At 44.5% G+C, this 17,244-nt stretch overlaps 1 protein-coding gene across 1 annotated transcript in view; it reads right to left on the bottom strand.

Annotated features, from left to right (window-relative positions):
- Positions 1-17,244, bottom strand: part of ccnd2a (cyclin D2, a) — a 22,264-nt gene extending 5,020 nt beyond the window's left edge. Inside the window, exons 1-4 of the mRNA XM_086208215.1 lie at positions 16,834-17,244; positions 15,253-15,468; positions 12,318-12,477; positions 4,108-4,256 (exon numbers count right to left, since the gene is read on the bottom strand). Of these exons, the coding sequence (XP_086064341.1) occupies positions 4,108-4,256; positions 12,318-12,477; positions 15,253-15,468; positions 16,834-17,028 (720 nt within the window). The 5' untranslated portion in view covers positions 17,029-17,244. The remainder of the gene's footprint in view (positions 1-4,107; positions 4,257-12,317; positions 12,478-15,252; positions 15,469-16,833) is intronic.

Raw genomic sequence — 17,244 nt, 5'->3', positions numbered from 1 at the left:
CCCGGCTGGCTCGCCTTTCACCATCAAAGGCTGCTGCGGCAATCTGAGAATCCACCTGGGAGAGGAGGCTCTCAACAGCACTGAGCCTTCATATCCGTCCCTGATGGATGGCTGACAGAGGGGCAGCAGAGTGCAGCAGGCGAAGAGTGATAAACTTGGGAAGGTGGGTGAGGTAAGTTAGAGGGATGCTGGTTAACAAATTCACTGCAGAGATTTCAAGCTGTTGTGTGGTGAGGAGCAGCAGTGAGAATCATTTCATACTTCAGAAATGTGAAATCACTACTGCAACTGGTATGAAGACGCTAGGTTAACACTGCTCTCTGGTGGTCAAACATTGTAACAATGAAACACACACACACACACACACACACACACACACACACACACACACACACACACACACACACACACATCACCCCCTGCATAGAGAACCAGGCGTCTGTGGGAAGCATGACTGAATGCCTGATGGCTGGAGGGATGGGTGAAAGTGTACCATTTGTGGAGTATGGAAACATTTTTGAGAAACGTACAGCTAATTTAAACCTGATGGGTCACAGTTTGAGCCTGGGTTATGGTCTCCTGTGCTGCTGGCCTTTGCAACTGTAAACCAAGACATTTCTCACATTAGAACTGCTCATTGGAAGCTTTGCACAGCTCAGTGACAAAAGGTCATGATATCAAAGGTCAAAAAGCATGACATAGTCATGGTGTTCGAGTTGTCAGAAATACGACACATGTTTCAGAATTCTAACTCTGCTTTCAAAACTAGGGACAAAATACTGTAAGCACTATGTTCCTGGGTTTTGCATATTTCTGAAACCTGCATCAAGTAATTCTTGCTGACATCACTTTTAATTTCTGTTCTCCAGCATTTACTGATGATTAAACCAAATCAAGTCTTTGGGTCATAATCCATGAAGACTGATTTGATGTTAAGGAGGCTGGACTGATGTGGGTTGGTGCCTCTGGGAGAATGTTTCTTTGAGCAACAGGTCTGACGTGGAGGAAACCCAACCAGCGTCTGTCCCTTAATCTGCTCCAGAGGCTGGCTGCGAACACGAGTGTACGCATGCACACACACACACAGTCATTTACACAGCTTTCCCACTAGCATGTGCCCTATTGGTCATAAAATCTCAATTCCTGTGAGAAAATTAAGTAAAGCGCAGAACATGTAAAGGAACTGCCTGTGTCTTACCGCAAGAATGCACGCCTCTACTTCTAAAAAGACATTCTCCCTCAATTCAACTGCTCTTTAGAGCGGCAATTCAAATCCCATGCCAAGCCCCATGGGCTTTATTTGAGAAAATTTAATGACTTCAATGTGTGACTACTGGAAACATCAATATTGTATTCAGAGAAGTTCTAGGTCCTTGGATACTGAGGGGGCCAAAGGTATTGAATGTGTAGGCCATGGGAGGTACAATTCTTTACTGAAGCATCTAATTTTTCAGGCTCAACCTGGAAAAGACACGTCAATGTCAGATCCTCTTTACTTGTTGTTGCAGTCCTCCATCTGTCCTTCTTCAAACATTCATCATATTGCAACAATCTGTCTCTCTGACAAGGCATGCACATGATTCTTGGGCGGCCTTTGTGACACTGGCGGTTTGGGGAAGTCATGCAGACAGACAAACCCAAAGGAAGAAATGTGTGAAGCCATGGAATGTGTTTTAACTGCTGACTGTACCACACAAGACAGTGTTAGCTGCTGTGGGAGGACTTGGTGGTCAGAAAGCTGCAACACACACACACACACACACACACACACACACACACACACACACACACACACACACACACACACACACACACACACTTCATATCTCAGGAATCTAAAAAGAAAATATCCGGAGGCTGACACTGGAAATACGGAGACACCACTTGACTTGAATTTCCTCAATTTACAATGTAAAATGGGACTATCTTTTCTTTAGCATGTGTGCTGAAACACCACAAGCAATGATGCCAAGGGCCTGGGCGAACAGCGATCATTACGAATAAATCATTACACTTGTATTACAAGAAGTCTCAAAACATGTCACATCCAGCCATCATGTAACTATCTCAGTGATAGTTTGGGCACAATGAAAACCACAGTTATAAAACAGTCAAGAAAACAGGAAGAAATGGAGAAATCGGAAGATGTGTTTCCGCTGTCTAAGTGTGTGACCTTGACCGTCAAAAAAGATACGAGAGACTCAGAGAAAATAAGTGTCAAAATTGTACAATCTAGGAAGTGGTGGTCTTAAACCCTTGAACTTCTCTAACCTCTATTTCCTGTCTGAATCATTCAAGAAAAAAGTGCCTCGGAATCCTTTTCTTTCTTGATCCTATCTTGATGCTGTTTTGTAGTGAAGATTTCAGGCTTTTCACTCTCTCTACAGATGACTTGAGTGATTTAGAGCAATCACAACTCATCTCTGTCCCAACTCCCCACCCTCTGTCCCTTACAGGGAGCCCCACTTGGCCATACCAGGTGTATGTGAGGCCTTGTCACATTTCCACTGGAAAACCGCAGCTTCTGGATACCACAGATGCCAGCAGGGTGCCCTGGGAGTAGCATTAGCCATGATGATATTGGCAGCAGCAGCTGCAGAGTTTGGCGAAACTTACTTTCCCTTCATATTTTGCCTGGCGCTTTGGCTCACTGGCAATGAGACGCTGTTCTACCATCTTGCCGAGGCTCTACACTGCCAGCCAAAACCAAATACAGTATGTTATGTGTACACTTTTAGACTCAGGTTCACACTGCCACCCTGATGACTGTAGTCTAAATTGAGGTTTAGGTGGCCCTTGGGTGTTGACTGACATATGAAGTGGTTAAGCTTTTGGGGAAGGCAGGTAGGGTATGTGTTCAAATGACATGGCAAATGATCACATTTCCTCTTTTCAGTGTGAAAGCCTTTGCTTCATACTATCATAAACTCTTAGAGGCACTAAAAAAAGGCATTTGTGCTGACAAAGTCCACCTATCTTTTGTGAAGATGTGTCGTTTATGATGTACCACACGTGGTGGTCTGATATAAGTTCTTGAGTAACTTTAAAAACCAAAATATACTCAATGTGTTTACTTTTGGCTGGTTTCTTAGCAGTTTATACTAAGGCCCCTCATATATGTTGAATTAGGAAAGGTGCCCTCTGCATTGCCTCCTGTGTTTACTGCGAGCCATGGCTTGTCTGAAACCAGGAATGTGCGGGGTTGATCATAGAGACATAGAGCAACTTAATTCCCTCAAGTCTGAGACCTTGCAGTCTAAACACACTGAGGTCCTGTGCTGCTGAGGCTAGCTATTTGTTTTTCCTCAGCTGCTGAGTGAGACTTCACACAGCACGCACCAGAGGGAGCCATGCTTTCCAGCAGTGATGCATTATGACCCATAGGAGTGGATGAGAGAGGGCTAATGGTCATGAGGCATGCATCACCTTCTTTAACTTCTTTTGCAACAGAATTTAACATGCCAGAGCTCAGGACTGGACTTGCAAACAGAAAGTCAGATAGTCTCATGTCACCTAGAAGTCTCACTATTCTCGCCCTCTATAGCGAGCTGAAGCCCTCTCCCATCTGTGTGATGAATGCCAGGCATATGAGAGTCAGTTGAGGCCCTGCCTGTGTTTGGACTCATTTCACCCACCACCGCAACATTCACTGTACTCAGACAGCCACGCAACAGCCTGGCCAGCATTCCTGTCAGCGAACACACTGTATATGCTCTCATCCTGGCTCAATCAGGAGGATTCTTTCTATGAGGAGGCCTGGACCAGACTGAGTGAGAGGAGAAGAAAGCTGCCACTTGACAGAAACAGCACTGATACTGATGCTAAACCCCCAAAATAGTTTTATGGGGAACAAAGTCCCAGTTCAGGAGCTACCTATCGGGATGAAGGCTCAACAACTTCCATCTGCTACAAGCTCAGGCACAAGGTTCATGTGGAGCTTCCTGACTTGTGACCTGATGTCTGAAGAATTATTAATGTTCCTCCTCATGCAAATATTACCTCAGCACATATTCTCCCTTAGTATCACATGGATGTATTAAAGAGGAATCAAAACAAAAAGTTCCAGTGAAGCTTAAACCAGCATTGTGGGTATAAAAACCAACTCACCACTTCTGTATTTGTGATTTTGGCCAGCAGGTCTGTCAGACTGTCACCCCACTGTGATTGGTCCGCTGAGTCCAGCTGTAGTCCACAGATCGCTGCCCCAACACTTCCTGTGGCAATCATGGATGGAGGGTACATGGCGAATCTGAAATCTGTTAGAGGAAGACATGTACATTATTCAGTGTTTCTCCAGTACCACCTAGGACCTCCTCCATGGCTTCTGTTGAAGATGTAGCAGCTGGATCACACAAAAACTACCTGGTTGATTTTCACAACACATCATGGACAGAAACCCTAATGTTTGGGTTCAGATCCCTTCAAGTTTTCAAATTATAAATTTGGGTTATAAAGAGGTGTTTATTGTTGCAATCAGAGCTTTAATCTTAGTTTCAGTGGATAAATGAATGAGGATTCATTCACCGGTGGGTCTTTCAGCTTGTGTAGTTTCTAAATTGCAGGTTTGAAACCATACACCCCACAAAATGGTACAGACATGTCCCTCCCCAAAACAATATGATTTGGTAATCTAGCAGTCAGCTAATAAATAATCCCTCTATTGCACCGGGTCTGAGTGCTGCGCTCACTAATGACCAGGGGCCTGGATAATGAGGGTTCACTTGGCTTGTAAAGGAGCTGAAAAGCAACCACCCTCACCCACTCCCCACCCCAGTCCCCCTTTCCCCAACTCGGCCCCTTTTCTTCCATCTCCTGAGTAAATTGTGTGCTCACTGAAAAAGCCCCATAGCGCTTGGAAGGGGAGAAATAAAGAGGCTCAGTGCCTCTGCCAATGCTCACTGCTGTAGGTCCTTTTTCCACGTGTGGTCACAGGCGTGCGTCTCAAAGACCAATAACCTTGTTAGCTCCCCTCACTGTCATTCATAATGCAAATGAGACAGCTTGTGAACGGGCCAGAAGCCTGAAAAGGCAAGGCAACTGGCATACAGGGACAGAGAGATAGAGAGAGGGAGAGAGAAAGAGAGGGAGAGAGATTTTTACTCTTCACACACAAACACACACTCACACTCACACACACACACTCTCTCACACACTCTCTCTCTCTCTCTCTCTCTATCTGTCTTTTTTTCTATTCTGTCTTTATGTCTTGCTCCACTTCTCCACTTCTACCTTTCTCTTTGGACAACACATGGCTCGCTATGATGGGGCCAGTGAATGGCACACATGCCCCAGTCTTTGTTGCTACAACAGGCAGTGGTTTGCATTGGCGGCCCTCCTATCTTTTAGCATATTAATAGAGTGGCAGGCCAGCAAGAGGGAAGGCAGAAGAGTGTGACTCCATTGTCCAGAGTCATCACCTCATTTCACCCAATTGAGAGACACAGCATCCATCCCCTCTCTGCTGATACCAATTCAGTCAGACAGGCTGCACAAAGAATGTGGCTGGACAGAGGGACAGGGGGTCAGCAAGGAGAGGAGGATGAAGAAGGAGAGGAGGACAGTATGGCGACAAGGCAATGAGGAGAAAAGAGGGAAAGGTGGTGGGCGTGGTGGGATAGGGGGTTGACAACCCCACTGCACATCACTCTCAAGTCTGTGTCCAGACTCTTGTGAGGTTTTGGATGAAGAAAAGAGTCGCCCTTCAGCGACCCTCACCTCCTGCCACCCATCAACCCCCTCCCCCCACAAGTATGCTTCTGTTCTTGGGCCACCTATGGGGTGGAGCAGTGGGCAGTGGGGGCATAAAGACAGCCTGCACATTAACATATTGCCATATTCAATTGCAAAGCAAACTGTGTGCGATGGCTCTGAAGGAGATTTTTCTTCCTTCTTTTTTTTTTTATCTGGAATCAAAGAGGTAGGCCCTTTGATAGCTGTAAAGGCAGCCCCTCACTGCCTTTTTAACATGCACAGCCAGGCGCTTTCTCATCTTGTGGGCTCAGTGTTGACAAATAAATGAACTTATTATACACCCCTGTGTTAGCTGCTGGGCCTTGGCCAAGGGGCGATTTATTAAAGGCTACCCTGAGCCAAGAGGAAAGAGCACACAAAGCCCCTCAGCATTACATCACTGCTGTAACAGCACAACTTTCTACAGTGGAGTAAAGGACAAAGACATACATGGATTTACTGTATGTGTGCAGCAAGCACAAAGTGACGGATGAGGAGGCTGACATCTCCGAGACAGTGGCAATTATGCCTGCATGCTTTAAGATGCAGATACAGAGCGACACACACTCACATACACACAGCACAGACATAGGTTTGTGTGAGAGCTGGGTGGCGGGCAGTGGGCAGCAAGCTGACTCAAGACAAGACAGGTCTGTAGCAGAACAAGGACACGCGCGTGCAGCCGATGCGGGCTGACACTCCGGCCTGGTGGCTGCTGCATGTGGGGGGAAGAATGGCTGTATTTTAGGAGGAACTCATTGATATTCATGTTGAGGATAAACAGTGTATGTAGCTGAGTGGGGACGCCTGCGATGGAAAGCTCCCTGTGAGCAGTGGCTGGCTGGCCCAGTCTGAACGCCTCTCACCCCCTTCAATGGCCCTTTCTCCTCCCTGTGCCCCCTCGTCTCCAATCCCCCATGCTCCTACTCCCTGAAACTTCATCCTCAGGCCTCTGGTCACACAGTCTGCTGCCCTACATGGCCCACTCCTCCTGGGTGGCAGCAACACAGTATGCACATTAAACTTGTAAATTAATTAAAGTTGGAAAGTTGAACAACAGCCAAAAAAGAAAGAAAAAAATTCCCAAACTCTCCTTTTCATCCTCTCCTCACTTTCCAGAGCAATAAATCAGGGTCTTGTATTCTATGGATGTAGCGGTTATTGACCATGTTTATTAAAAAAAGTAGCATTACGAGGACTCAAGGCCTGTTGACTAATTGACCTAAAAAACAAACATAATTTTGGGATTGGCATATTTTACCATGAATGCAACACAGTTTGGTTTTGAAAATGAGGTCTGCAGAGAATGACACACCTTGTGCAGCTTCTTGAGGTGCAAAAAAACAAACAAAAAAACAAACAAACAACAACTTCCCAACCGGGCTTAAAGAGTCATCCACATGTAACATAGCGAGTAAAATACCCAAGGAAGAAAAGAATAACTTTACACTGACTTTCATTCTAGAAAGGAGAAACAAACAAAAAAACTAAACTTGGCTGTTTCTGAGTCATCCATCCTGCTCAAACTGTGATTTCATTTGCCAGAAAACAGAATTCCTCCTTAATTGTAGCATCCTGGGACTGCACATTTTAGTCTTGCGCCATCATATCGACTGTCACAGCTGCAGCCTGGAGATGTTGATAATATCAGTATGGAGGAGCGTACAGATGTGGGTCAGATGCAAGGGTGGATGCAGAAGAATTCCCTTTTTTCCAGTGGTGGCTGTATCCACCGATATACTCCCTTTCATTGTTAATGTTACTAGCAGCTAAAGCCCCCTCCTTAGTTTGTCTGTCTCTGTAGATTACATCATTTGAACAAAAAAATATTTCAGCATAATTCATTAAAAAGTGGAAAGATTTAGATGTGTGTGTAGGGTATAGACATACTGAGTTAAAATGTTATGGTTGGACTCAAATTTATTTTCTTCAAGCAAAAAAAAATAGTCTCTGTGGTACAAGTGCCCTCCTGTTGAGTAATGTTCTCTTTCGTTGTGCCTCTTCTGTGACTCAGCTGGCCGCAGTATTTTGTGCATGGTGCTGATTACAGCAGCGAGGTGAAGGAAGGAACTCAGGACATGCCACTTGATGATTCACACTGTGTGTCACATTTTTTGAGTGCAGACTGTAAGGAGGTATCTTCCTGCTCCGTGTGTTGATGCTGTAGACAGACCGGATATGATTCCTCACTTTAGTAGAATGAGTGGAGACTGGATCATTTGCTGGAGGAGTTGGCTAATTTGTTTGGGCACTGACTCATCAAACATGAAGGGAGGTTTATGTAAACAAACACCAACAAAGACCATTTCATTGACCACAACTGAGATGAATCACTCGTTTGTAGAATGAGGGGCTGAGCCTGGAAGGGATTGTCCATACAACAGCAACCTGGAGAGGAAACTACTAGAACCATGCCAGCCTCAGGACCAGTGAGACATAACAGCCAAGACGAATATGGATTTATGAATCATTTTTGAGATATTTGAGTGGACCCTGTTGCATGAAGGTTGGCAGTTTGTCCCTCCTTGTATTACAAAAAAGGCCTGTAGAGGGGGGTACAAAGTTTCAAGAGCAGCGCAGAATAAAGGAAAAAAATCAAGCGCTGCCCTCTTAGAGGACGGATTTAGGTAGATTTACTTATCCTCTGCACAGATCTAGTGTTCTGAATTACAAAATGAAACACAGTGCATGGATTAAAAGCTGATTAAAAGCCAAAATAACAGTGCTATATTTTCTGTAAACGAAATTATATATGAATCTTGAATCCAAGTGTGAGGATATTCTCTTTTCTCTCTGTAAGCATGTTCTTAGTACCTTCGCAAAATGTTAAATATGCCAACTTTTTTGGGGAAATAGATATATTTGCCATCCTCCCCAGAACCAGACAGGGTGATTGATAGCCTTGTCTTATATAACCACAAAAGCTATCTGACTGCTAGTTAGCTTAGCACAATGAATGGCCATAGATGGGCAGAGTAGCATAGCTGCATATTGCCTTCTCCTCTTCCAGAAACTGTCGTTCCTCCTCTCTGTTGTCCAGTTCAAGAAAATACAGTTCAGGAGCTTGACCTTGATATTGTCTCAATGTACTCATGCTCCCTCACATACTCAGCAACAATTTTTTTTTCTTGATTTGCAGTACTGAATCAAATCCCTGCATCCAGTTAGGAAAGTAATTTAGACTATGCGCCCTATTTAAGCCATCAATATGGTCTGTGAGATGTGTGCGCCATGCCTTCACTTTCATTTTGGTATTTAGTGGGTGCGTAATCAGAGCTCAAACCAAGATGCAGCGCAAAGACAGAGTGATTAGACATCTAATTATTCATAGGTGTGTTTCGGAAATGACAGCAATGCCAGTTTGCTTGATGTCTTGCAGTGCTCTGTGTCATTCCTTTTAAAGCCCAAGATGCGCCAGCGCTTGGCATGTTAATACTTTATAGAAACAACCTTTGTTCTGTACGGAAGTAGCGAGCATCCAACAAAGCCTTCACAAGCGAGGCAGGAGGAGGTGGTGGCCAAGGTTTCTACGTTTCCATGCATCAGAATATCCACCTTGCAATGTTGATCTCAGCAGATTGATGCACCCTTTAAATAGCACTTCACACATGACACCATTGACCAAAGACCAATAAGAATTTTGTGATTCCAAGGTTGCTGTTAAATGGCAAAAAAAAAGTTAGAAGAGGGGGAAATCTAGCTCATGCAGTACATCTCTCACATCTGCCAGTTTGTGAATAATGATTCAATCATTGGTCAATTATCCCTCCACGAAACTAACCACTTAATCATCACATTACTACACAGTCCAAAGATGCTTCCTCATATCAGAGGTAAGTAATTGAACACCACTCCCAGGTAACAGATCTTAAACTCAGATACGAGAACAACATTTTCATTACATCTCCATTTGTAGCAAAATCATTACCTCCTCTAAGATAATCAACTCCCTCGAGGACAGCAGCATTGGCTGTAATCCAGATTTATCTTTTGATAAATGTCTATGACCATTGTCACCAGTCCATGCATACCATTACAGTGAGGGCTATTGGTTGAAAAAAAACCCACCATAATCCCCTCCAATATGGCCATAAGACAGAGCTCAATAACTGCAGCAGACAGTTTGGGGTGCATCTGTCTGCCCCATGCACCCCATCCATTCTCCCACTTTACCTCAATTGAATAAGAATAGAAGAGGAAGCTCAGAGTGCTTGGTGTCTGTGTGTAGGAATGGAGGTTCATAATCTCCCTTAATGAGCTTGTTTCTGGGCTATTATCCGGCTGCCTGCCTGAGGGAAATGCCGGTGTTTCCTATCAAGTGGCCCCGCAGTGCTGCCCCTCGCATGGCTCTGCATATGAAATGTAAGGGCCAAGCCTTTTGTCTCCCCTCTCCCAGCCTCTAGCTGAGCACACCGAGCCATTTGCATAGTTTTGAATGGACCAGCCAGTGTTATTAATTAATACAGAGCCAGCCTGCGCCACCTGACAAAATCCCACCGAGTGGCCCGAACGGAACTGTTTCATCAAAAGAGAGGAGCCATTAGGAATGAGGGGCCTTATTCTCCACTTCTCCTCTTCGCTCTGTTGTTCTCTTGAAAACAGAGAGCCGAGGTTTTATGCGTGTTTTCTTTTTCAGTACAGGGGCAGCAGTGGAGGGAGCAATGGTGGGTGGTGGGTTGAATGAGACTGTATGAAATAGGAAGGCCACAGGTGACTCGTTGTCAACTGTCTTGCAAATGTAAATCCTCCTGAGAGATCTCCTCCTTCGACTGTGTCTTTACCTTGTCAGCACTGTTCAGAGGATGTCTCAAGGAGGATTCACACCAGATAACTCAAGATTTACATCTGGGAACGCTCCACAAATGGGGTTTCAAATTCCCAGAGATCTTCAGATGAACCCAATTTTTTCGACTCACTTGCGTGCTTTCTTACTTTGCCTCGTCCTAACTCTCTATTTGCCTGGATACAAGAAGGAGGACAGCATACACAGATAAATGGCCTGTTGCTAATCCACAGCTATCTCAAGAAAGTCTTTCGCCTGAAACACAATGTCAGGAGGACCACTCCAGACTGCTTGTAAATTTATTTCTACTGCCCCAATGAAGTAATTAAGGACAAAGTGCGTGCAGAGTCTTTCACAATGTTGGTTTGGGGATAGGTCCGATCACTGACACGCTGTCATTCCACACAATCATTCACTGGCACAAAGCAGAGGGAGAGAGATGTGGGTGAGACAGAGAAAGGGGATAACAAGAGCGAGAGGAGTGGAAAACGAGAAACAAATTCAATGACTTTTTTACCAAAACCTTCCATATGGAACCTTTCCTATCCTTTAGTGTCAACTGCACAATTAGCACAGCAGATTTCATGACTTTATATTTTAAATACCTGCCACCTCTCTTGTATCTATTCTTGCAACTACACACAAACTCCTCTGAATGATGTCAGTAGAAGGAGCTCTTTCCCAAAGGGTGGGGTGGGGGAAGTAAGCATTCCTGTTTGAGTCCTGCAGAACAAAAAAGTTATGAAAAAATGAGTGCCAAAGACCCTGGAACTGGTTAATTTTCATCATTAATGTTAATATCACTCCTCCGTGTTTGTGCAATGTAGAATCGGAGGTGACACGAATGGGAAGAACCTACTCTGGAGAGAATCTCAACATGGGAAAGCTATCATGTCCTCCAGCTGTAGGGTGGGGAGGCGTGAGAAGTTGGGGGGAGAGACCAAAGGAAAGAGGGAGGTAGGGGAAAGAGATATGAAAACATGACATGCCTTAGAATTGGCAGTGCAAAAACAATACATTTCTCTGGCCTTCCCTCTTTCCCCTACACCCTCTCCACCTGGATCTCAGATCATGTTAAATGCTCCCTGTCCCTCCCACCACTCACTGAATGTTTGATCTTGAGGGAACAATTCCCCTCAAGAGCAGAAAGACAATGGCTTGCCTGCCTCCACCCCTGTCCATTCCTTTTCTCGACCCTGCACGACATGGGAATGCCCCTCAACCAGCAAACTCTGCTTTGAAGTGTTACTGGATGCTCTGGAAGCCACTGACATGCCTCTCAAACATGACCACATTCCAGCCTGGGAGAAGACAGATGATGGACATCAGACCAAAGAGTCTAATGCTGAAACCTCTTCCATGACACATGCTTGACTTTGGTGGAATATTCCATGTTAAAGGTAATGCATCTCACTTCAGTTATGGCGGGCCGTGACTGGCCCACAGTGGCCCTCTGAGCAGAGTTGTTGCTGCATGTTATTGAGAGAAGAGGGCTTTGATAGAAAGCTAAAAGAAGAATGCGCAGACATTTTGCAATGTGAGAAAGTATATTGATGCAAGCCATTATCTCTTGGTTTGACTTGGCAGCTTATCCATGATCAGCGTCACTTGCGACACCAAAAAAAAAAAAAAAAAAAAAAAAAAAATCCTACAACAGATAGCGATGACATCACTTTTGTATGGTAGTCTTTAGCTATAGGGATACAGTTTCCCCAATGAAAGAAAACAAGTCATCAACAATAACTAATAATGCAGGACCTAAAAAAAACAGCATGACTGACAGTGCATCATCATCATCATCTACCTGTAGCACAGAGGGCAATGAAGGTCTGGACATGTTTGCGTATAAGTGCCAGTTTATCCTCAGGCAATGGCAGCCTCCTCACAATGTGCTCGATGAAGTCATTTGGCGTTACTGCCGCAAGGTTCCACTTCAACTTCCCCAACACTACTAGTTCCCATTCCTGTGGAGGAGGAGAGACAGAGACACCTGGAAATGAGAAAAACTAAGGACAATGAAGAGACACAAATGTGGCTACAGACATACTGAAGCACTCAGCTCCAATGCTGCAACAAAGTGCAGTTGTTCTGCCAGTTACATGCCAGCTCAAACTGTGTGATAATGACACCATGGGGCCTCTGGCCCTGTACACTGGTGAGTGTGTGGAGTTTTCAGTATGATTGTTATTACTTTACTCTCTGCTTGGCTGGGCCTGGGACAGAGAAACACCAGCAGTGCCACCAACCCAGGTGACCTCACAACTCTGTCTTCCCTCCCCGCCTGTCTGTCTGGCATCTGGGGACTTTCCTAAAGAGGCCCACCAGAGGTTCTACTGTGTGCATGTGTAAGTGTATGTGTGTGTGTGTGTGCGTGTGTGTGTGTGTGTGTGTGTGTGTGTGTGTGTGTGTGTGTGTGTGTGTGTGTGTGTGTGCGTGTGTGCACGCACGTTCGTGGAGAATGGAAATGGAGGAGGGCTGGGCAAGATCAGCGATAGTCTGGGGTGTTACAAGCATTATAAGTAATCATTCCAAAAAAAAGATCATTTCACTTTTTGATCTTATTTCATCCCACCAATCATTCAAAGTCAAAACCTGCATTGTGCTAAGTACTGAGTTACAAAAATCTCACATACATTATGTCCATCTCAAGAAATTGAAACATTCAGTGTCAACAATGATGAGTATAGGAAAATGCCCAGTCATTTATTTTATTTTTCTGTCAAACTGGTCAGAGGGTATTGGTCAGTGCCTCTGTAACACCCATCCCTCAACACCTTGCTCTGACATCATATTGAACAGAAGGGGCTGTGCTGACCCTCACAGGTCATTTTTTTGTGGATCTCATGGCAAACTGTGACACCACACTGGCCTATGTGCATCAGTGTCACTGAGGTGACACACTAGGTGTGGTGTTCTCCTCTCTTAGGGTGTATTGTTACTTTCACTTCCTAGAGGAGGAGGTGATTAACAGACGAGTTGGTGACTAATTTGGGAAAAAATTTTAGTGGTTTGGTTCCGGACTTTAGCCTTATGACAGCTACCACGGATGCTATTCATTTTCTCCTTCAGACAGACCACATGGTCTCAGTCATGAGATAATACAACATGGCTGCCACTGACTCTGCAAGCCTGCAATTTTCTAATCAAAGTGACCTTTTCAGCCATTCAGACAAGGAATGGAAAGGTTTGGTATGCACCCACACTATCTCATATATGGGAAGAATTAAAGCAATAAAATCACCTTTGATTTGACAATGAAAAGCATCTTTCTCCCCATGACATTTTCTCAAATATTTAGATATCATTTTATTTTACCATTATGTTGGCAACATGGCTGCCTCCTGTACTCGCAAGCCGTTCCATCCGTGCAAGAGAGCAAGAGTCAAGCCTATAGCAGAAGCTGAGTACAACCTTGCAACATGGGCTCAATGCTGACAGAGTGGCAGGCAGGAACCCACTTCCTTCTGCTGCTGCCTTCCTCTGGTCACACCTTCTGTGTAACATTGTGGTTCTCTTTACAAGAAATTGTTACCAAAGATGAGGGGAAAAAAAAAGAAGAAAAAAAAAAGATCACATGTCCTGAGCAGCTGATCTCTGTTTCCTGTATCTGCATGTCAGCCAAAATACTGCCTTATACAGAGACAGGGAGAAGAGGTCTTAGCAAACCAGTTCTTTGTCTTGAGACTGAGCATAAAGGTAGGTCACAGTTTTCTTGACAAATGCAGCATCTGCCCACCTCACACTCACACTGCAGCGCCTAGTTGGGTTACTTGTCAAACCCACAACTATCATGAGCTGACCGTTGAACCATTCTCAGAGGAGAGTGGAAATGAAATACTCTTAGGCAGAAACACATTCCACAAACATGATCAGAAAGCAACTCAACTCAGGAACCTGAATGCAGAGCAGCAATCAGCTCCGCGGCGAGAGCTGCCAGTCAGGCCTACAACCAACAGCCACATCTGAATCAGAATATGTGGCCTCTTTCACAACATGGGTGGGATAGGCTGTTGACTGAGGAATGTTTATGTTGCACCGCAGAGCAGTGGGGAAACACTTATCTGATGTTAATTAATTGGTTTGCAGTGGTGAAGGCAGCCGGAATTATCAGGACAAACAGGACTTTTCCACTCAATGGGACAGAGATGAATGACACGTTTTGATACAGCTATGACACACCACCTCAGCCATATTTGTAGCTGCATGTGCTGTGTGAAAATCAGCCGTAGATCAACATGACATAATATCACAAATGTGTGCATCGGTGGTTATTTTTGGATTAGAGCAAAACTGTAAAAGGCAAACTCGAATTTCTCTGTCTCTCTCCCTCTCTAGCTGACAGGAACAGAGTCAGAACTTTGGCTGCAGTTCAAGTTGACCTCGTTGCTCTGTGCAAATATCTGCCACCAGATGGCGATGTAGACCGCTGCACAGTTTCGATGGATGCTGTAAAGTCCTGCTGTACAGTAAAAAGAGCCCCTGTGGAACAATTCACCGGGGGACGTTTTGGCATTCAATCTCCTTTTATGATTGCAAAGCTCTTAAGTGAGGATCGGACAGCAGCTCGTGAAGAAATATGAACATCTCCTGTTTTTTTGTTTTGTTTTTGTTGAATCATTCAAATTTGAATAAAACAACACCTCAAAACAATTGAAATATTATGTCAGAAAGAAAACATGAAAAATGCGACACAGCATTGCACCATGGGGACTTAACGTGTTGAACTAACTGTTGCTTACCAGCAGCTCCTGTGGTCTGATGGAGTTATCTGTGTAGATGCAAAGCTTCTCAGCGGTTAATGGACGAGTCTCTTTCAATTTGGATGCAAGAAACATGCATACTGCTCCCAGCAGCTGCAGGTTACACTTTTTGGTGGGTACCACGGCTAAAAATCTGTCCAAGTAGTTCATGGCCAAGGGAAAAACTTCTTCCTCGCACTTTTGCTCCTCACAAACCTGAACAGAGAGGACAGCGGACAATGCAGCTATGTTCAGCAATAGGAATCACTAACACACCCTCCTGAGACTTATTTTCCAGCACTTGAAAGGCAGCCTATATAAAATCCTTTATGCAATAACGAAACAAAAGAGTAATCACATAAATAGCACATATAAATTCAATGACACACATAGTTGGGGCCCGGCCAAGAATGTGCGCCCTGCCCCACTCGGTTGCGACATCATAAATTAAATGGAAATAGATCATTATGCAAAAAATGAATTTAGTCTCATACACATACTATCAATAGAGCCACATTCCTGGAGTTCATTCACTAAGAAATGAATTCAAGTCACAATCAGCCGAGCCAAAAAACACTCCGGCAGCGCAGCACACGGAAACACTTTTTTTCATTCGTCATATTTTCATAAAATAATTAAAAATATAAATAAATTGTCTAGTTCGATTTTTATTACACCATAATGTTCTGGAGGGACTTTTACATCATACCCGACAATTCATATCCAACTTCATGAAAGGGAAATATGAAGAAAATGTCAAAATAAAAGGCAAGTAGCGAGAGGTAGCTCCGGTGTGCGTCACCGCCGAAGCGATATATTCATTTCAAAAATTAATTAAAAATCTCCAGCACGTCGCACCCCAACAATATTCACATGAAAATAAAGCTGAAAGGCTCTGAAATCTTTACAAATATATGTTGATCAGAAATATTGGACAAAGTGTCACATATCGAACGTAAATCCAGGGAGAGGCGTTGACACGGGGGGAAGACCGCAAGCGCAGATAAGGCCCTTGCCCCTTCCTACATTTTAAATAGATAATTAAAATGTTTGCATCGCTTTTTGTCATCATGTGTACAGCCAGTGGACAACAAAGACCCTCCTCTGTCATTGCTGATGGCTTTTATCCGCTGTTATTGCGTTTATGACACAGTAAAGTCCTGTTAAAAGCACGAGCGCTCCAGTAAAAAACAACATGGCGATAGAACAGCGAAGGGCAGCATTGCAATGAGGAGTGCATACGTGTGCATGGAAATATTCCGACTATCTAAAATAATAACATGACAGAATCAACAGGCAGCTCGGAAGAAAGGCAGAGGAAAGATATCCTACGATGTCCCACGTAAGAAAGCTGGCAGGGAGATAAACACGGTCTACATGAGCGGACTTTAAAATGGAGAGAAACTGCGACAAAAGAACAGAAATGGTTCATATGACGGGAAAGCAGTCGGAAATGGGAGCTAGAAGTCCGATCTACCGATCCTAAGACCACAAACTCAGCTCAGCAAAGCAGAAAAGAAACAAATCAAGAGGCTTTAAGGCAGCACGGAAATACTAGGGCTTGTCAGTTGTTTCGTATACCTCCAACATCCAAGTCGCGACCATCCTCCTCATAAAAGGCTGAATATCTTTCTGAACGCCTTTGAAATAGGAATATTGCGGTAGAAACCTCTCCTCTATTGTCAACAAGCTCTGCAGCACTCTGTCATCGCACAGGAGACTCGGATCGGGACGAGCTCGTATGATGGTGTCCATTTCGAGGCAGAGGAGCTCCATGGTGCTGGTGCTTTCACTTCAGCAACAAAAAGTAGGATTGGTCTCTCTCGGAGACTAAATAGCAGTGTTGCGAAGCGAAATACGCACAAGGATGGAAGGGAAAGTCTTTCGAGGCATAAAAAGTGAGACTGCAGGGGCTCCGTGCGAGTGTCCTGCCTCTCCTTGTTGAGAACTTTTTCCTCTGTCCCCACAGTGCGCCTCTACTTTCATCCGCCT

The sequence above is a fragment of the Aulostomus chinensis genome, chromosome 7 (genome assembly GCF_037954235.1).
Source record: "Aulostomus chinensis isolate RoL2024-O1b breed Wild chromosome 7, RoL_Achi_v1.0, whole genome shotgun sequence".
In the NCBI taxonomy this organism is placed as follows: domain Eukaryota; kingdom Metazoa; phylum Chordata; class Actinopteri; order Syngnathiformes; family Aulostomidae; genus Aulostomus; species Aulostomus chinensis.
Note: the sequence above shows the minus strand (reverse complement) of the source record. Positions and strands in the feature narration are given on the sequence as shown.